The sequence below is a fragment of the Sceloporus occidentalis genome, unplaced genomic scaffold (genome assembly GCF_023333645.1).
Source record: "Sceloporus occidentalis isolate IW3139 unplaced genomic scaffold, rSceOcc1.0.p SCAF_39, whole genome shotgun sequence".
Classification (NCBI taxonomy): domain Eukaryota; kingdom Metazoa; phylum Chordata; class Lepidosauria; order Squamata; family Phrynosomatidae; genus Sceloporus; species Sceloporus occidentalis.
The window spans coordinates 8864716-8886493 of NW_028317019.1; the positions used below are offsets into that span (position 1 = coordinate 8864716).

Below are 21778 nucleotides of genomic sequence, written 5' to 3' on the forward strand. Positions count from 1 at the left end.
CAATTGCTGAGGGTCCTGCAAGGGAACGGAAAGTGGGTTTGTTGAGTATATTGAGGAGCTTAGCCATGTAAACCAACAGAGTGTCTCTCTGCAACAGGACTGACGCCAAAGAACATTAAATATCGGGGCGGACATTTATACTGAAATTGTTGCTTACGCACAGAGACTGAGGGTTCAAAATGGTTTAAATCGATTTAGTATGTTTCCTGGTGGGGAAAAAATTGTCTGAATCCAAATTAAATGCAATGGATGCTTGATGCAAATACCTCAGACAAAAGGGATTAGCACACCGGCTCTCAGGTCCTTCTTAGCTCTGAATTCCAGTCCTGTTCATAAGCCAATGTACAGCGTGATCTGAAAGCATCACTTCCAGATGCAGCTCAACAATAACATAGCAAAGTATGGAAACAAATATCTAGATATAGGTTTTGGCAATGCACTGAATACTGTCCAGACTTCAAAGTAACTCACAGACACAGTTGATTTCACCCAAGTCCTTGGAGGTTTTCTATCCTGAGTTGCAAAATAATACAAATATTTGCAAGCTCTCTGACTTCCATCAAATTCACCATCGTACACACAACTCCAATCCAGTCCACACCAATCCGCATGTGAGCTGTATACTGTATTGGCTGTGAGTCATCTCCTGGTGCCAAACAGCATGAAGTGACCTCTGCAGTTAGATTGCATCTTGCTTTGGGCTCTGACTCAGTACTCCATGGCAGTCTCACAGGAAATGATGCCACTTGTCAATCAAAATATTTTTAATCGTGTTTAATGGAATATTTTTTCAACAGCCCTTTGACTATCTGCTTCGACTGATTCCCTTAAGGCAGTCCCACTACAATCTCTTCTTTGCTCCTGTCAGTAGGGATACGATTGTTCCATGGATTTGGGGACATCTGCAATAGTGTCATGCTCAGGTCACTCTCAGCAACTTTATTAATTTAATATCAAATAGGGAGGGTTCAACAAGGGCTAAATCTTGAGGTAACACCCTCCTCTCTTAATTCTGATATTCATTCTTGACTGTGATTGTCCTTCTTTACAGAAGAACTTGTGAGTCATGAGAGAGTCCACACAAGAAAGAAGTCACATAAATGCCAGCACTGTGGGAAAAATGTTGCTTGCAAGTCAGTCTTAGTCAAGCATCGGAGAGTCCACACAGGAGAGAAGCCATATAAATGCCAGCATTGCGGGAAATGTTTCTCTCAGAAGTCAAGCCTAGTGACACATCAGAGAGTCCATACTGGAGAGAAGCCATACCAATGCCAACATTGTAGGACAGGTTTTTCTTCAAAGTCACACCTAGTGATACATCAGAGAGGCCACACTGGAGAGAAACCATACAAATGCCAGCGTTGTGGGAAATGTTTTTCTCAGAAGTCAGACCTAGTGAAACATCCGAGAGTCCATACTGGAGAGAAGCCATACAAATGCCAGCATTGTGGGAAATGTTTTTCTCGGAAGTCACACCTAGTGACACATCAGAGAGTCCACACAGGAGAGAAGCCATACAAATGCCAGCGTTGTGTGAAATGTTTTTCTCGGAAGTCAATCCTAATGATACATCAGAGAGTCCACACAGGAGAGAAGCCATACAAATGCCAGCATTGTGTGAAATGTTTTTCTTGGAAGTCAAACTTAGTGAAACATCAGAGAATCCACACAGGAGAGAAGCCACTCAAATCTCAGCAGTAAATTAACATTGTTTTTGTCAATAAGGAATACAAAAAGTATATTTTCAATCCAAAGAAAAGGCCTTTCCTTGTGATTTTGTCTGTCTATATGTCTGTTTATGTTTTAAAGTTATAGTTTGTTAATTTTAATTTCTATTAGTATAGATAATTGCTTCAGGTTATAAACTTGGCTGGGGATTATGGGTCATGGTATAGGTCAGCTAGATAGGGGGTGCTGGGATTTTTTTACAACTGGCTAGAATAGTTATGGGAATGATAGCTTTTGGAAAGTGTGGGATGTTGTCTGAAGAAAGGTCGGGGCAGGTATTAACAGAAAGGGGCTAGTTTCTGGGAATGGCAAAATTGACCTTGTTCCCTTTGGGGCATAGACTGTGCATCTGTGGAGGTGGGAGCTAGGTTTGGTAGAGGTGGAAGTTTAGGTGTTGGGGTTTCAATGTATTCTTTGTCTTGGGGAGGACAGTTCTGGTTTAAACACTGAATTTCTGATTATGTGTTCTCAATAAAGTTATTTGTTGTTTCAGTGTGTTGGACTCTTTGATGCACAGAAGTTCTGAATTTACACAAAATACACTTTATTCTCTCATCAGTCCTCAGCTCCATTCCCAGCCATAAGAAGAAAAGAGGCAAACACACACAAACACATACCAAACAGACAGATCGAGCTCTATGTACAAAGCAGAGCCTTCCTTCCTTCCCTTTCCCTCCTGAGTCCAGCTCCTCCTTGGGCTCCATTCTGGCATCCTCCAAGTCTCCTCAAAGGAAGGAAGGAAAAAAGAGAGGAAGGAAGGAATGAAGGGTGCACTCCTTCCTTTTCCGCAAAGGCTGCCAACGGAATAAGCCTCAGCAGCAGCAGGGCCCTGGCGATCCCTGCGCATGCTCAGGAGGGGCCTTTGGTGCATGTGCATATGCTCAGTCTCAGGCCCTGAAGCCATTGCTGCCCTCACAGTCTGTTCAGAGGGAGGAAGAGATGGAAGTGGAGGCGAGAAATGTATGAGAAAAAGGGGGCAGGGGGCACCTGAGGAGAGGCACAGCCATGGGGAGAGGGGGCAGGGTCCTTTAGATGTAAAAAGGGCTTTGAGGAGCACCTCCCTCCTGGAAAGTGGGGCAGAAGAGAGACCCTCCCTCCCTTCCTCCTCATTTGGGGGGAGATAAGGTCTCGCAAGCCCCCCTCTTTGGTCTTCCAATGGGGGCACCCTCTTCATCTCTGGGAAGAGGGGAGGCTCCCAGTCAAAAGACTTTTGTGACAAATAAAAAGCATCAGATAGCATAGGCTTCCATAGCATTGAAAACAACAGCTTTCTGGGGGGGGGGGAGGGGTTTTCTCTGGGGGAAGGGGGCTCTGTCTGTGGGGGAGAGAAGAGCCCAGATTTAGGCCAAAGCCAAGAGCAGGCAGACGGAGGGAGCTCAAAGCCCCTTCTGGGGAGAGGGACACCCCCTGGAAATTAGGCTTAGAGGCCCACAGGATCTGAATTAGCGCCCCCCCCCCCCCATACACACACATCCTTTCCTTACCCTTCACAACGACCCTGTAAAGCTCAGTGATCTTCCTCTGGGAACATGCAGAAAGGACATGGAAGCCATTGTTAGTTCTTTGCCTGAAAGTCCCCTTCCTTGAAGGGATGGAGGTTAAAGGAAGGAAAGAAGGAAAGTGCCAAGGGAAGAGATAGCATAAAGGGGCTGCTGAAAGACAGAGGGCATCTGGATAGGAATCCCTCAGCAGGCATTTAGGGAAAGAGGGCTCTGCCTCCGGACAGAGAGACGGAGAATGTGCTCATTTGGGAAAATGTTAGGGTCCCTCTATTGGGCCACATTCTCCTCTGCCCTGGGGCCTTCTTTTGAAGCCCCATAGACAGGGAAGATCTAGACCATGCCCTCCCAGGAAAGGAAGGCCCCTCCCTTTGCAGGCCCCATAGACGGAGGGAAGATAAGAAGATGATAAAGAGGGGAAATCCCCTGGAGTGGATGGATTTACAGCTAGATATTATAAAATATTTCAAGGGGAACTAGTGGATCCACTATATAAATGGTTTAATCCTATTAATGCAGAGGGGATTCCAGACTCATGGGAGCTAGCGAGTATCACTTTAATTCCCAAAGAAGGAAAGGACAGCTTGTTAATGACTAATTATAGATCAATTGATTATAAGATATTCACACAAATACTTGCCAGCAGACTGAAGGGAATTTTGAATTCAACAATTGGGAAGGAGCAAAACGGGTTTTTAAAGGGCAGACAGATTAGGAATAATATCAGAACGATTATAAATTGTCTTGAATTTTACCAGGTCAATAATGAGAAAAAATGTGCCATCATTGCTATTGACATGGAGAAAGCCTTCGACGGCATGAGATGGGATTTTTTGATAGAAGTGGTAAAAAGTATGGAAATGGGAGACAATAAGGCAAATATATAATCGGCAAAGAGCTTAATTATCAACGGAGAAAGATCCCAAGGATGTATGATCAATAAGGGCACAAGGCAAGGATGCCCGATATCACCGCTCTTATTCTTAGAAGTGATAGAAATCTTGATTTCCTCTGTTAAAGGTAATCCAAATATAAAAGGGATTAACAGGAAAGGAAAGGGAACCAAGATAAGAGCGTTTGCGGATGACGTGGTAACAGTTTTGGAGGACCCAAATCGGGGCAGAGAACCGCTGCTACAGGAGCTAAACAAATTCGGCAAATTCACAGGACTGAAAATCAATAAAGACAAGACAGTGTTGATAACTAAAAATATGACTGGAGAAGAGGTAGAGGAATGAAAGAGGAAACCGGGCTTCCAAGAAAGAAAGAAACTGAGCTGCTTAGGAATTTGGATCTCTAAAGACAATAATTATTTAGGGGTATGGAAAGACATAAGGGAAAATTTAAGGAGAGGAGACTGGTTAAATCTTTCACTACTAGGCAGAATTGCCGTAATCAAAATGGCACTTCTACAGAAAATTATGTTTCTGCTACAAAATTTGCCAATAGAGATTAAGGATGAAATATTGAAAGGTTGGGAAGCCGAGCTAAAAAAATCCATATGGAAAGGACACAAACCTCGGATTAAATGGGAGGAGCTCAAAGATGCTTCAGAGAGAGGGCTATTTGCTCCCAGACTTCAGATTACATTATTGGGCATGTAATCTAATTTGGATCCAAAACTGGATTAAATCAGAGGACAAAGAAATGCTTGATCTAGAGGATGTGCAGTTAAGATTTGGTTGACAGGCCTTCTTATGTCATGAGAAGCTGGGGATGAATAAAGACTTCAATAATCATCCAATGAGGAAATCTTTACTACTCACTTGGAACAAGATTAAAAAGACATTTTAAGCTACCACTTCGGACTTCGGCCCAGAAGGCACTCTTCGGTAGATGGATAAGCATCAGTAATTGGCTCACTTACAAACATTGGCTTAAGAAGGATCAATCAGGGAATTGGCCGATAAGATCTAGGGAAGATATTAACAAGGATGGACATAATAGACAGTCGTTTAATTTCTACCAGCTAAAACAAAGACTTCTGGTAAACAACAAAACAATAGGGATCGAAGCTAGACTAAACGGATTGGATGATTTGTTCTGGCAACCTGATAAGAAAAAGATATCCAAATGACACAAACTACTGTTGAGCAGGAATATGGAACAGGAGACTGTAAAAGAGTATATGGGGAAATGGGCGCAGGATATGGGATGCAAAATAGAAATGGAAGAATGGCAAAACGCCTGGAATAGAACAAATAAATTTACAGTAGCGCAGGATCTAAAAGAGAATCACATGAAAATAATGAACAGGTGATATTACACCCCATGGAAGCTAAACAAACCCTTATAAATTAGCACAGGGGAATTGTTGGGGGTGTGATTGTGAAAAGGGAAACATCTATCATATATGGTGGCATTGCAGGGAAATCAGACATTTTGGAAGAAAGTACATGACTCAATACAGCAGATATTGGGAATAAAATTCCCAATGAGCCCTAAGTTGTACTTACTCAATATAACTTCGATTTTAAGCCCACAGGATGAAAGACAATATTGGAGGATTATACAATATCTTGTAACAGCAGTTAGAATTGAAATAGCAAAGTTATGGAAGTCAGATGAGACTCCAAGACGGGAAAATTGGATGCAGAGAGTTAATGATTACAGGGAATGGGACAAACTCTCTTGTAGGGCTCAGAATTAGGATATGGAAAAAGAGAAGAGGAATGGGGAAAAGAATGGAACTGAAATCTGAAGCTCATTGAGGTCTGAATTAACTGGAATTGAATCTACAAAGTCTGTTCTTTAAACATTTCTTTAAATGTGTATTTTTATTTCCTGCTTAATTATAGGTCAGTAGAAGAAAGTTTGAGTCTCCTGCTTAAAGTAAAGCATGATAAAGAAGGAATCGAATACTGCAAAGTTATGCATACGGTATTTTGACAATAGATAAGAACATAAATGAAAACTGATATTATCAATAAGCAATTGGGATATATTGTGTTCATACGTTTTAGAGTTGTGCATAAAATGTGTGTTTAAAAGCAGGGTTCGGTTATAATATGATGAAAGTGAGCTCTTTGAAAGGCCAAGAAGACAGAAAGGAGAAAGCGGGTCCAAGAAAATGGAAAGATTTGTGACAGTGATGTTATGGATACTGGATTTGTATTGTTTTTTCTATTTTTATGACTCAGTAAATAATAAAGATTATATAAATGTCAAATTTGCAATGAAGATTACTATGTATTGTGGAAAGAAATGGTAATATCTGAGGGAATATGTAAAAAGGATTTACATTGAAAAGGGGAGGGAATAATTACAGTTCAAAATAAAATTGGAATAGGTTAAGTATGAAGACAAATAGAGAATTATGGACTCTCATCCATAGGGTCGCCATGAGTCTAAATCGACTTGAGGGCAGGTAAGAACAAGAAAAGATGTAAAGACTAATTAGCCAGAGATAAAAGAGGATTATTTAAAGAAAGGAGCTAGCTGTCGCTTTAGGTTTGGAAGTTTATTCTAATGTATTTTGCATTTAGAATTATATGTATCTATGGTATTCCTATGTATGTTTGGTAATTTAAATGTTCTTCATTTGTTTGTTATAAGTTATATGTATTTTTTTTAATTCATCTTTATTTAAGTTTCCAAATACATAAAACACGACCAATACATAATCCAAATAAAAATTGCTTGTAAAAGCAAATTTGAGTCTTGACTGGTCATTTGGGACCCTCTTAAGTCTTCCTTTTCCGTCTTCTGAATCTGAGCCCATTTGAATGTCCTTCGCCTTGAAACCTCCCTCCAAAATATGAAGTCTAGCTGTGAATTATTCCTTTACAATTTAAGTGAAAAAAGAAAGAAACTGCAATTTTTCCATTCGATTTTACATAGAAAACTTGTCTACTTCTCTTAGTATTTTGTAAGGTTAACAACAACTGAAGAAATATATATTTATACAGATGTTCACATCAATTTCATTGTATGGATCTCTCCCTATTGTTTTTAATATACACAGCGATTCATTCAATCATCCTCTGTTGACCTGGGATTTATATAAGAAAGCAAAAACAAACAAAAAAAAAAACAGAATATTCTTATATTCAATTTTTAACATGCATAGCATAATGTTCTTAAAGATCCTTAAATTTCATTCTCCCAAATCCACTGAGAAGAGTAAAAAGAGAGGACTTTGATTATTCCTCCACTAGCGACAAGTTTAATTCCCATTCTTTTCCCCACTTTATCAAAACTCTCTTCCACTCCTCCTTTCTTCTGCCTTTATCATGATTTTGGGCTGTATATGAAAGTCTATCCAATGCCCTGGACTCATTTACTTTCAGCATCCAGTTTCCCCAAGTTGGTCTCTTATCAGATTTCAATAATTTAGCTATTTCTGTTCTAGCTGCCGTAACAAAATATGTCTTTTAATACAATAAAGATTTAAAAAAGAAACCTTCTGGGTGACCTTGGGGAAGTCGCACTCTCTCAGCCTCAAGAGAAGGCAATGGCAAAGCTCCTCTGAACAAATCTTGCCAAGAACAACCCAGGATAGCGTCACCATAAGTCAGAAACCACTTCAAGACACACAACAAAAACAACGGTTGTGTTAATGGTTAGAACCTGCCTTGTGTCCCAAATCAGGGGAAGCAGAATATTAATGAAAATGGCAAGACTAAGAAGGGGTCCCAACTCCTGAGAGCAGCCCCCAAGCAGCCCTCTCCTGCCTTCCCCCCAAATGCACCTGAGAGTTTCCTGGGACAGCAACCAGGGCCTCCCCAGAAGATCCCAAAACCAGGACAGGTTTCATGCAAGAGAGTAGAGGAAGATGGGTTGCAAAATATGTCTCTGGCACATTTCTTGAATTAGGAAGTACTAGAGTATCTCAGATGACAGCCTGCTCCCTTGCGGCTGAGGAAGACCTTTTGTCTTGAAACGTCCTCCATCAGTTCCCAAAGACAGGGATAACAGCACTTTATTCAGCTTCATATCATCTATTTTAGCATGTCACCTAGAGCAGAGATATTGGAGGGAGTTTGTGTCTTGTAATTGTTCCTTTTGTTGTTTTGTTGTAGCCCATTCTTAATTATATGTATTGTCATTGTACTGAAGCCTTTGTGTAACTGTACTCACAATTGCCCTTGTTTATATACAGTCATTCTGTATTACTTACATTAGTAGGTTATTCATAGTAATAAACTGAAATTAGTTTTTACATTATCATTGTTTAGATGTTATTCTGCATTACATCAGTATGTTATTCAGACTAGATAAATTGAAGCTGATTTGTGTATTGTAATTGTTCTTTGTATACATACCTTTTCCTCTCATTACATAGCATTACTTTCTTATTACATGTTTCATGTTCACTTAGAATCATAGAATCATAGAGTTGGAAGCGACTACAAGGGCCATCCAGTCCAACCCCATTCTGCCATGCAGGAACTCTCAATCAAAGCATCCCCGACAGATGGCCATCCAGCCTCTCTTTAAAGACCTCCAAGGATCACTGCACTCCAAGGAAGGAGTGTGTCCCAATGTCGAACAGCCCTCACTGTCAGGAAATTCCTCCTAATGTTGAGCTGGAATCTCTTTTCCTGTAGATTGCATCCATTGTTCAGAGTCCTAGTCTCTGGAGCAGCAGAAAACAAGCTTACTCTCTCCTCAATATGACATCCCTTCAAATATTTAAACAGGGCTCTCATATCACCTTCTCTTCTCCAGGATAAACATTCCCAGCTCCCTCATAGGGCATGGATTCCAGATCCTTCACCATTTTAGTCGCCCTCCTTTGGACACGCTCCAGTTTCTCAATGTCCTTTTTGAATTGTGGCGCCCAGAACTGGACACAATATTCCAGGTGGGGCCTGACCAGAGCAGAATAGAGTGGCACTATTACTTCCCTTGATCTAGACATTATACTTCTATTGATGCAGCCTAAAATCGCATTGGCCTTTTTAGCTGCCTCATCACACTGTTGACTCTTGTTCAACTTGTGGTCTACTTGGACTCCCAGATCCCTTTCATAAGTATTTTAATTCATCCAGGTCTCCCCCATCCTATATCTCTGCACTTCATATTTCCACCCTAAGTGCAATACCAAACATTTCTCCGTGTCGAATTTCATTTTGTTAGCTTTAGCCCAGCTTTCTAGTCTATTCAGAACATTTTGAATTTTGATCCTGTCTTCTGGGGTAATTTGGTTTCATCTGCAAATTTGATAAGTATGCCCCCAATTCTGTCATCCAAGGCCTTGATAAAGATGTCGAATAGCACTGGGCCCAGGACAGAGCCCCACTGGACACCCAACTGGTCACTTCTCTCCAGGATGAAAAGGAGCCACTGTTGAATATCCTTTGGGTTTGGCCAGTCAACCAATTACAAATCCATGTAACAGTTTCCTTGTCCAGCTTGTTTCATGTTTTTGTTTTATATACTGTTTAATTTGGTTAACTGCTACTAAGAGACATATCTATGAGAGTCTATGATATGGGGTGCACTATAAACATTTTAATAAATGAACAGGTATTTCAATCCTATATATTCATATTATCAGACATAACTCCAGAGAGTGTTAGCCTTTTGGATGCCAGAAGGTTCCTCTCATTCTTCAGAGCAAGAAGCAACACTTCAGCTGCCTTCTAGAAGATAAAGCAAAAAGGCTTCCAAAACAACCGAAGCCTTGGGCAAGTCACACTCTCTCAGCCTCAGAGGATGGCCATGGGAAACCCACTCTGAAGGAACCTGCCAAGAAAACCCCTTCAGAGACTCCCATAAGGTCACCATAAGACCTGGAAACAACTGGAAGGCAGACACCAAGAACAACATTGGGAAATAGGTGCAAGCCTTGCCTTGGGAAAGTGCAATGACTGGGCTCCAGTCAATGGAGGTCTTCTTCAGGCAGAAAAGGGAGGTTTATGCAAATGCAGAATGACATCACTGCTATGGAAGGCTCTCTTGACCAATCAGAGAGCAAAATGAAGGTTCTTCTGGAAGCTTCCGTGAGAAGGAGATATAAGGCCTGAGAGACCAAGAGACAGTTGGGGGAATTGTGTCGGTTGGAGATCGAGAGAGAGAGTTAAAGAGCGGATCTTGGAAGTTAGTCTCAGAATTGGACGCTTAGGTTTATTTATTATTTAATAGCTTATATGAATTGAACATTATATACTTACAAATATTGTACCTGCAAGATTCTTATTCTTATTCTTCTTATTATTCTTATTAACCTTTATTTATATAGCACTGTAAATTTAATATCTTGTATGACTTATATTTCAGTTATATTTTGTTATTAATAGTAAATACCTCCTTGGAGTATCTACTACTCGACGCTACTTTTACACGTGTCTTGGATCGGTTGATGCTTAGGAAGATCAATAAAGAAGGAGAAATAAGGTTCCTTAACTGGTCCCAGTGTAGGTTAAGGGAAGTCCTTTTATAATTCACTGGATGATGGCAGCGAGATTTAAGGAAGTTAAGGGTCTGCTGGGCTAAGAGCCATAATGTCTAAATGGCAAATTAACAATTTGTAATCCACTCTGATTGCCTTTTGGCTGAAGAGAGGCGTATAAAAACATTATTATTATTATTATTATTATTATTATTATTATTATTATTACAGGGCCGCAGTTGGCTGCTTGGACCACCGGAGATCATCACAGAGAGTCAGTTGGAAAAGCCCATCTAACTCCAGAAAATAAAGGTACTTGAGGAGTTTATACTCTACGTCTTTCTGTAATAATAGCTACAAAACTGATAATAGCATTTGGGACATTTAGTCTTTTAAAAACAAATATGGCAGATTTAAATGCTGCTTTAAAACCTCTTTCCATCTGCCAGCTTTGCTCTGGTTTTGGGGGGAAATGAGAAAGTGTTGGGAGGGAGGGACTGCCAACAGAATTAGGAGATGCATTGCAGGCTATGGACAGTTTGCGGCCAAGAAAGGTCCAAAACACACGGCAGCAATAGTCCAGTTTCAGAACGTTTTAACTTCCCTGGCCCAGTGCTAGGGAATCCTGGGAACTGGAGTTTATTGTGGCACCAGAGCCCTCTGACAGAGAAGGCTCAATGTGTCACAAAACTACATCTCCCACAATACCCTAGCACTGAGCCAGGGCAGTTAAAGCAATCTCAGATTGGATTATTGCTGCAGTGTGTTTTGGACTTAGGTGATCCTTGGCAAGTCACACTCTCTCAGCCTCAAAGGATGGCAATGGCAACCCATCTCTGAAGAAACCTGCCAAGGAAACCCCATGATAAAGTTGCCTTAGTGTTGCCATAAGTTGGAAACGACTTGAAGTCACACATGAAGAACAGAAAAAAGTGTGCACTTATTTCTCAGGTTGTACATGGGAATGGGAGGCAGTCTGGTGCAGTGGTTTGAGTGTTGGGTTACAACTCTGGAGGCCAGGGTCCAGTGCCCCACTCCTCCATGAAACCAGCTGGGTCCCTTGGACAAGAAGTCACACTCTCTCAGCCTCAGGGAAGGCAATGGCAAACCTCCTCTGAACAACTCTTGCCAAGGGGTTCTTCAGAGACTCCCATAAAGTCACCATAAGACCTGGAAACAACTGGAAGGCAGACACCAAGAACAACATTGGTAAATAGGGGCAAGCCTTGCCTTGGGAAAGTGTAATGACTGGGCTCCAGTCAATGGAGGTCTTCTTCGGGCAGAAAAGGGAGGTTTATGCAAATGCAGAATGACATCACTGCAACGGAAGGCTCTCTTGACCAATCAGAGAGCAAGATGAAGGTTCTTCTGGAAGCTTCCGTGAGAAGGAGATATAAGGCCTGAGAGACCAAGAGACAGTTGGGGGAATTGTGTCAGTTGGAGATCGAGAGAGAGAGAGTTAAAGAGCGGATCTTGGAAGTTAGTCTCAGAATTGGACGCTTAGGTTTATTTATTATTTTAATAGCTTGTGTGAATTGAATATTATATACTTACAAATATTGTACCTGCAAGATTCTTAATATCTTATATGACTTATATTTCAGTTATATTTTGTTATTTATAATAAATACCTCCTTGGAGCATCTACTACTCGAAGCTCCTTTTACACATGTCTTGGATCGGTTGATGCTTGGAAGATCAGTAAAGAAGTAGAAATAAGGTTCCTTAACTGGTCCCAGTGTAGGTTAAGGGAAGTCCTTTCATGATTCACTGGGTAGATTTAAGGAAGGTAAGGGTCTGCTGGGCTAAGAGCCATATTGTCTAAATGTCTAATTAACAATTTGTAAGCCACTCTGATAGCCTTTTGGCTGAAGAGAGGGGTATAAAAATATTATTATTATTATTATTATTATTATTATTATTATTATTATTACAGGGCTGCAGTTTGGCTGCTTGGACCACCGGAGATCATCACAGAGAGTCAGTTGCAAAAACGCATCTCACTCCAGAAAATAAAGGTACTTGAGGAGTTTGCACTCTACGTCTTTCTGTAATAATAGCTACAAAACTGATAATAGCATTTGGGACATTTAGTCTTTTAAAAGCAAATATGGCAGATTCAAATGCTGCTTTAAAACCTCTTTCCATCTGCCAGCTTTGTGCTGGTTTTGGGGGGAAATGAGAAAGTGTTGGGAGGGAGGGACTGCCAACAGAATTAGGAGATGCATTGCAGGCTATGGACAGTTTGCGGCCAAGTAAGGTCCAAAGCACACGGCAGCAATAGTCCATTTTGAGAGCGCTTTAACTGCCCTGGCCCAGTGCTAGGGAATCCTGGGAACTGGAGTTTATTGTGGCACCAGAGCCCTCTGACAGAGAAGGCTCAATGTGTCACAAAACTACATCTCCCACAATACCCTAGCACTGAGCCAGGGCAGTTAAAGCAATCTCAGATTGGATTATTGCTGCAGTGTGTTTTGGACTTAGGTGACCCTTGGCAAGTCACACTCTCTCAGCCTCAGAGGATGGCAATGGCATCCCCTCGCTGAATAAACCTGCCAAGGAAACCCCATGATAAGTTTGCCTTAGTGTTGCCATAAATTGGATTAGACTTGAAGACACACATGAAGAACAGAAAAAAGTCTGCACTTATTTCTCAGGTTGTACATGGGAATGGGAGGCAGTGTGGTGCAATGGTTTGAGTGTTGGGTTAAAACTCTGGAGTCCAGGCTCCAGTGCCCCACTCCTCCATGAAACCATCTGGGTCCCTTGGGCAAGAAGTCACACTCTCTCAGCCTCAGAGGAAGGCAATGGCAAACCTCCTCTGAACAACTCTTGCCAAGAAAACCCCAGGAGAGGCTCCCCAGAAGTCGGCAATGACTTAGAGCCACTCCACAAAAAACTACAAAGCCTCAAGAAAGAGCCAGTGTGATTTAGTGGCTGGACCATTAGACTATGACCCTGGAGCCCAAGGTCCGAATGCCCTCTTGGCCACAGAAATCCACTGAGTGACCTTAGGCAAGAAGTCACACTCTCTCAGCCTCAGAGGGAGGCACTTGCAAAACCACTTCTGGACAAATCTTGCCAAGAAAAGCCTTCAATGGACTTCCCTTAGGGTCATCATAAGTCAGAAACAACTTAGAAGCACACAACGACAACAAGAGCAGTAACAGCACTAACACAAGGCAGCTTGGGAGAAAAGAAGGAAGGAAGGAAGAAGGAAAGTAACAAAAAAAAAAGAAAGAAAGAAAGAAAGAAAGAAAGAAGACTTGGGAGTTGTAGTCCCCTGTTGAGAGGGATTGGAGGGGCTTTACTGCAGGGCAGGACGAGTGTTGGTAAGAAGCCTTGAACTTATTTCCCGGCATGTTTTACCAAAATCCATGGAATCCACCCCATATTACACGGAATATTCAGTCAAAATCCCTTGAAAGTTCCCGTAATGTTAATAATAATAATAAAAATAATAGGATTTATTTATATTTTTATTAATATGGTGGATCTTTAGCAAATAAATGTAAACCTAATTGAATAAAAATAATTGTAACTTATTTCAACTCTCAAAATTACCATTGGACCAAACAAAGAATCTTTCAGTCCTTCTAATACCTTTAAGATACTTATTTGGAAATGAAGGGGGGCCAGGAAGATTTATGTAAAATAGAAACGTGTTCGGCTGCAACCACACTGCAGAAATAATCCAGTTTGACACCCCTTTAATTGCCCAGGCTCGGTGCTATGGAATCCTGGGAATTCTAGTTCTGTGAGACATTGAACCTTCTCTCTCAGCAAACTCTGGTATGATAACAAACTACAATTACTGGGACTTCATAGCACTGGGCCATGGCAGTTAAAACGGTATGAAACTAGATTGTCTCTGGAGTGAAGATGCAGCCTGAGTTGGTTCCAAAACACACTGCAGAAATAATCCAGTTCAAGACCACTTTAGCTGCCCTGGCTCAGTGCTAGGGAACCCTGGGAATTGTAGTTTTGTGAGAGAGAGCTCTGGTGCCACAATAAACTACAATTCCCATACATCTGAGGAAGTACGCTTAAGTCTAGGAAAGCTCATGCTGCCAACTTTTCTTTTAGTGAGTCTCAAAGGTGCTACACGATCTATCTATCTATCTATCTATCTATCTATCTATCTATCTATCATCTATCTATCTATCTATCATCATCATCATCACCATTATTATTATCATTATTAAATTCAAATGCAGCTGAAAAAGTGGACTTAAATTGGCAATGCTGATATACTGTAGAGACTCTTTCTCTGGGGCTGTGATCTGGAAGTGTGGAGGCAATTCCCTTGTCAAATCAGGGAATCCTGGGAATTGTAGTTTGTTGTGACACGTATGTATATATACAGTATATGTATGTGTATATATGTCTCTGTGTGTGTGTGTGTGTATATATAATGTGTGTATATGTGTGTCTGTATGTCTCTCTCTCTCTCTCTCTGTGTATCTGTGTGTGTTTATGCATGTTCAACTGAGGACTCAGAGAAGGTTCTAGAACATACTCCATAGTCACAAACAGCACACAAAATGGCCGCCAGAACACAAAATGGCCGCCAGTGTGGCTGGGGCTCCAGGGTCCCTCAGTCCCTCCTGCCTTGTTCCATATTAACTGCAGGAGGAGCCTGTGAGGGTGGGGCAGGGGGCGGGGCCTTCCAGCTCCTCTGCTCCCATTGGCCAGATTAAAGAAGGGGAGGAGCTTCTGCCTCTATTTAGCTCTGCAGGCGGAGGAGTGAGTGAGAAGGGGACAGAGGGAGGGAGGAAAGGAAGGAAGGAAGGAAGGAAGGAAGGAAGGAAGGAAGGAGAGACAGAGACAGAGACAAGGAGGAAGGAAGGAGGCAGAGAGAGAGGGGAGAGGGAGCAGAGGGACAAGGCCTGGAAGTTGTAGGTTTCACTACTGCACTGAGGCCTCCAAGTGCTGAGCCAGAGGTGGCCATTTTGTGTTCTGGCAGCCATTTTGTGTTCTGGCAGCCATTTTGTTCTGCTTGTGACTGTTGGGAATAATATTCCGGAACCTTCTCTGAGGCTCAGTTGAACAGAGGCTTCTCTTTCTCTCCTGAGGCTCCAGAGTCAGAAGGAGGCCAGGCTCCTTGGGCCAAAAGGAAGGAAGTGTGTCCCTTTGTGTCTTTTGTGTCTCTTTTCTGAGAGGGTTTTCTTATTACACAGCTCTTCTCCTTCTGGGGAACATGGGTTTTAAAAGGGATCAGAAATGGAGAGGATAGTTTTAATACAAGCCTTTTTCTTCTTCTTCACAAACATTGCGCTTTGGCTTCCAAGAGGAGGCTAGTCCCCCAAACAAGGCCAAAAGTGGCTCCTTTGGGAGGTTTTAAAAGTCTCCCCAGTTTCCTTATTAATAGATTTTTAGGCAAGAAGGAAGGAGACAGACCAGAATAACTCATATTACCAAGAATGAAACATAAAACAAACAACAAAAATAAGGATTATAGACTAAAACAAACTACTTAATTTTTTAAAGGAAAACCATTATTAGGAGGGTAAAAACAAGACATGGTGCTTCTATCCTTTTACAATCGACTCAGGATGTATCTGCACTGCAGAAATAATCCAGTTTGAAACTCCTGGCTCCATTCTATGGAATCCTGGGATTTGTAGTTTGTTGTGGCATGAGAACTCTCTGGCAGAGAAGGCTAAGTGTCCTAAAGGTAAAATCCCAGGATTCCATAGCACTGAGCAGTTAAAGCGGTCTCAAAGTGCCTTATTTCTATAGTGTGCATGCAGCCTTCTTGTGAAAGGGGCTGATGCTGGGGAAAAGCACTGGGGACCTCTGCAGGTTTCAGCAGATGGTTTATTTATTTATGATGCACTGATTTCACATCTATCTATGGGGACATAACCAGGGGCCTCTCTAATTCCCCATCCCCTAATCCCCCCCCCCACTCTAATAAGGCATGGAGTATCTGTTGAGTAGGGGAGCTGAAGTAAATCTGTGCTAGGTCCAGGGAGCTTTCTTTGGTGGAGAGGGAGGAAGGGGATGCCTACCTCTGCATTGGGCCAAAGGAGGCATTTGTCACCTGCGTATGTCTCCAGCAGGATGCTGTTCTTTGTGTCTTTGAGTGCTGCAGGGTTTCTTGCCAAGTCAATCCTAATCCTGGTCCCTTTTCTCAGGACCTTCATCTCGGCCTCCTTGTACACGGCTTTGGGCCTCTCTTGCTGGGAGTGACCAAGTGCAGGACCACCAGGACCCCTGCCCACCTGATGGCTGAAACAGAGGCCAAGCGGAGGGAGTCGGGCTCCAACAGAAAGAGGCTCCTGAGGTACAACAGCTCTTTGGTAAGTTGCCATCCTTACTATTAGTTTCATCTATGTCTCGTCCGGCTAATGAAAGCAAGCGGAGAACATACTGTCCCAGTTTGGCAGAAAGAGTCCTGGGTAATCCTCTGTCACCTCATTTTTTCAGGGGCTTAGAAAATGTCCTATTTCTCTCTCCTCCTCCCACTTTCCCCATTCTCCTCAGGTCAGTTCAGTTGCTGAAAAATTTGTTCCAAATTCAAAAGAGTGTTCATCCCTTCCACTCAAAAGAGGGGAGAAGGGAGGAGAGGAGGAAGCAGGGTCTTGCCCTTGCCAGGAGACGGAGGCAAAAGCAAACTGCGGTACCCTTCCTCGCTAGTGTGATCTTTATCATACAACTTTGGCTGTCTTGACCACCTTCTGGTGTTGCTTAGCCACATGTGTCTTGCTTTCCGCATCTGTGAAATGCTGGGGGATATGGGAGAATATGTCTAGGCCTAAATTGAGGGTGGGCCCAGTGGCCCTCAAACCCAGAGCACTCCCCAGAACTGTTTTTAACAATGAAATATACCTCTGAAATTAGGTGAGATATGGCTAAATGCACTATAATTCATTGGTGACTAAATGTACTATACATGTTGGGATAGTCAGTATCCTAATCAATCAATAATATTCCAGAAATGGCCTAAATTATATTCTTTATTATATTGTATATTATATTGATAGCATTCGAGACAAACTGGATCTCAAAGGCTGCAGCTTTTTTCTGGCTTGCAGAATTTAAAGTTTATTTCCTGGACTGAATTCTAAAGTGATCAAATAATATTTGCAATGCACCATGTGCTTTCCTCCCCTTTTGTTTAGTCACTCTCTGGATGAGGGCTATTTTCTGTTGCAGGTGACCTTTGCGGATGTGGCGGTATATTTCACCGAAGAGGAATGGAAAATGTTGACGAAGAAGCAGAAACTTATGTACAGTAATGTGATGATGGAGAATTATGAGAATGTGGTCTCTGTGGGTAAGGAACCTGAATCCATTGCCCTTCCTGTGAAGACTGAGGGCCCTTTCATAATTCACTGTCAGAGCGCTATGATTCCACTTTAGAATTATAGAATCAAAGAGTTGAAATAGACCACAAGGACCATCCGGTTCAGTCCTCTGCCATGCAGGAATAGACATTCAAAGCACCCCCCAAGAGATGGCCATCCAACTTCTGTTTAAAGACCTCCAAAGAAAGAGACTCCACCAAACTCTGAGGGAGTATATTCCACTGTTGAAGAGCCCTTACTCTCAGGAAGTTCCTCCTAAAGTTTAAGAGGAATCTCTTGTCCCTGTGGCTTGCATCCATTGTTCCATGTCCTTTTCTCTGAGTAGCAGAAAGCAAGCCTGCTCCATCCAGAATATGACATCTCTTCAAATATTTGAACAGGGCTGTCATATCCACTCTTAACCTTCTCTTCTCCAAGCTAAACATACCCAGCTTCCTAAGTCGTTCCTCAGAGAGCATGGTTTCCAGACCATTGACCATTTTGGTTTCCCTCCTCTGGACATGCTCCAGCTTCTCAATCTGTTTGAAATGTGGTGCCCAGAACTGGACACAGGATTATTGCAAGTGAGCCCTGACCAAAACAGAATAGAGTGGCACTATTACTTCCCTTGATCTTCACACTATACTCCTATTGATACAGCCTAGGATCACATTGGCCTTTTTAGCTGCTGCATAACACTGTTGACATATGTTCAACTTGTGCTGTACTACGATTCCTAGTTCCCTTTCACACGTAATTTAACTGTCATAACAACTTCCTGCGGAATCTTGGAATTTCTAGTTTTAGTGAGGCACTATTGTTCTCCACTTTGTAAGGTTTCTAAATATCCAATCCTAAACTGCCAATTCTGGAATGTGGGACGCAAGCGCTATGCTTTTAGGGGAGTTTGGTACTTAGCTCAATAGAAATAAATAGTTTTACTGGGGCAATAGTGACCTCTGGACTCAGCCAATCTATAGCAGTTCCTGAATCAAACAGATCTTCAGTGGGATTTGAAATATTTTTTTGTGTTTTATTTAGTGGGAAAGCAAAACACACAGACACATACATATAAGTGTTCACGCACACACACAAGAACTAGGTAACAAAGGTGGGTGTGGTGAATAGATGTAAGGCTTTGATAATGGTGATACGTTATCTATCCAGATCTTTATTCCAATTGCTGAGGATTTGAAATAAGGAGAGGTCCGTAGTTCCCATGACAATTGGGGTTGGTGAGTGCATTGAGGTGTTTAGCCATGAAAACAAACAGAGCGTCTATCTGTAACTGGACTGACACCGGAGAACAGCAAGTCGGGGCTGATATTTATACTGAAATTGGTTTCTGCTTGGGAGCAGAAACTGTGGGTTCAGAAAGGTTTGTATCACTTTAGAATATTTCCTTTGTGGGGGAAGAATGGTATGAAACAAACTGAATGCAATGGGTGTTTGATGGAAATACATCAGACAAAAGGGATTAGCTCACCGCCTCTCAGATTCTTGTTGGCTCTGAATTTTGATTGCGTTCACAAGCCAATGTACACTACAATCTGACGGTGATGCACCGAAATACAGCTCAAACATATCATAGCAGAGTATGGAAGCAAATATCCAGATATAGGCATTGGCAATGCAATGACCACTTTTCACACTTAAAAATAAGTCACAAACACAGTCGATTTCATTGAAATCCTTGGAGGTTCTCTATCTTGAGTTGCAAAATAATACAAATATTTGCAAGCTCTCCTCTCCAACTTCCATCAACTTCACCATCTCTTGCTCACACAACTCCGATCCAATCCACTCCAATCCTCATGTGAGCTGCATACTGTATTGGTTGTGAGTCATCTCCTGGTGCCACATAGCATGAAACATCCTCTGCAGTTAGCTTGCATATGCCATGTGTTCTGACTCAGCAGTCTATGGCCGTCTCACAGGTTATGATGCCACCTGTCAATCAAAGTATGTTTGCACATGTTTAATTAATTTTTTTCCCCAACAGTCCTTTGACTATCTTCTTCCACTGATTCCCTCAAGGCAGTCCCCATACAGTCTCTTCTTTGCTAGCTCCTATGAGTAAGAATGCAACCATTCAATGGATTTAGAGGCATAAGCAGCAGGGTCATGCTTGAGTTACTCACAGCAACTTTATTAATTTAATCTCTAAGAAGGAGGGATTAATGAGGGCTAAATCATGTGGTAACACCCTCCTCTGTTAAGTCTGATTTTCAGTCTCATCTGTAATTGTCCTTCTTTACAGAAAAACATTTGAGTCATGAGAGAGTCCACACAGGAAAGAGGTCACATAAATGCCAGCACTGTGGGAAACATTTTGCTTATAAGTCAATCCTAGTCATGCATCAGAGGGTCCACACCAGGCAGAAGCCATACAAATGCCGGCATTGTGGGCAACGTTTTTCTTGGAAGTCAAACCTAGTGATGCATCACAGATTCCACACTGGAGAGAAGCCATACAAATGCCAGCATTGTGGGAAATGTTTTTCTTGGAAGTCATACCTAGTGACACACCAGAGAGTCCACACAGGAGAGAAGCCATACAAATGCCAGCATTGTGGGAAAGGTTTTTCTCAGAAGTCAAACCTAGTGACACACCAGAGAGTCCACACAGGAGAGAAGCCATACAAATGCCAGCATTGTGGGAAAGGTTTTTCTATGAAGTCATACCTAGTGACACATCAGAGAGTCCACACTGGAGAGAAGCCATACAAATGCCAGCGTTGTGGGAAATGTTTTTCTCGGAAGTCTAACCTAGTGATACATCAGAGAGTCCACACAGGAGAGAAGCCATACAAATGCCAGTGTTGTGGGAAAGGTTTTTCTCAGAAGTCAAACCTAGTGACACACCAGAGAGTCCACACAGGAGAGAAGCCATACAAATGCCAGCGTTGTGGGAAATGTTTTTCTCTGAAGTCTGACCTAGTGAAACATCAGAGAGTCCATACAGGAGAGAAGCCATACAAATGCCAGCGTTGTGGGAAATATTTTGTTACGAAGTCATACCTAGTGACACATCTGAGAATCCACACAGGAGAGAAGCCATACAAATGCCAGCGTTGTGGGAAATGTTTTTCTCGGAAGTCAATCCTAATGATACATCTGAGAATCCACACAGGAGAGAAGCCATACAAATGCCAGCATTGTGGGAAATGTTTTTCTTGGAAGTCAAACCTAGTGAAACATCAGAGAGTCCACACAGCGGAGAAGCCATACAAATGCCAGCATTGTGTGAAATGTTTTTCTTCAAAGTCAGACCTAGTGGCACATCAAAGAGTCCACAGAGGAGAGAAGCCACACAAATCCTAACATTATATTTGTCAATAACGAATACAACAAATATATTTTCAATCCAGCAGTGCAAAGAAAAGGCCCTTGTGATCTTATTTGTAAAATTTGTCTGTCAATATGTCTCTATGTTTTCAAGTTGGATCTTGTTAAGTTTAGTTTTTAATTGCCAATAGTATAGATAATTGCTTTGGGTTGTCAATTGGGCTGGGGATTGTGGGTTGTGGTATAGGTTAGGTAGATGGGAGGTTGGGATTTGTTGCAGCTGGTTAGAATAGTTATGGGAATTATAGCTTTTGCAATGTGTGGGATTTTGGCTTAAGAAAGTTGGGGGCAGGTATTAACAGAAAGGGCTAGTTTCTGGGAATGGCAAAAGGGGGCCTTGTTACCTGTGGGGCATAGACTGTGGGAATTGGAGGTGGGGGCTAGGTTTGGAAGAGGGTCATGTTTTAGGATTTAGGGGGTTTTATGTATTGTTTGGATTGGAGTGGTCAGTTCTGGCTTAAACACTGAATTTCTATGTGTTCTCAATAAAGTTCTTTACTGTTTCAACACACTGGACTTTGATGCACAGAATTTCTGAATTTGCCCAAAACTGGCCCTTTCTACTCTCCTCAGTT

At 42.0% G+C, this 21778-nt stretch overlaps 1 protein-coding gene across 1 annotated transcript; it reads left to right on the top strand.

Annotated features, from left to right (window-relative positions):
- The first annotated feature begins 340 nt into the window (after positions 1–340).
- Positions 341–21179, top strand: LOC149290536 (uncharacterized). The gene is made up of 4 exons (XM_089489368.1): positions 341–349; positions 1216–1624; positions 19744–19759; positions 20129–21179. Exons 1-4 carry the CDS (start codon positions 341–343, stop codon positions 21177–21179), a joined length of 1485 nt encoding a protein of 494 aa, XP_089345494.1.
- The last annotated feature ends 599 nt before the right edge of the window (positions 21180–21778 follow it).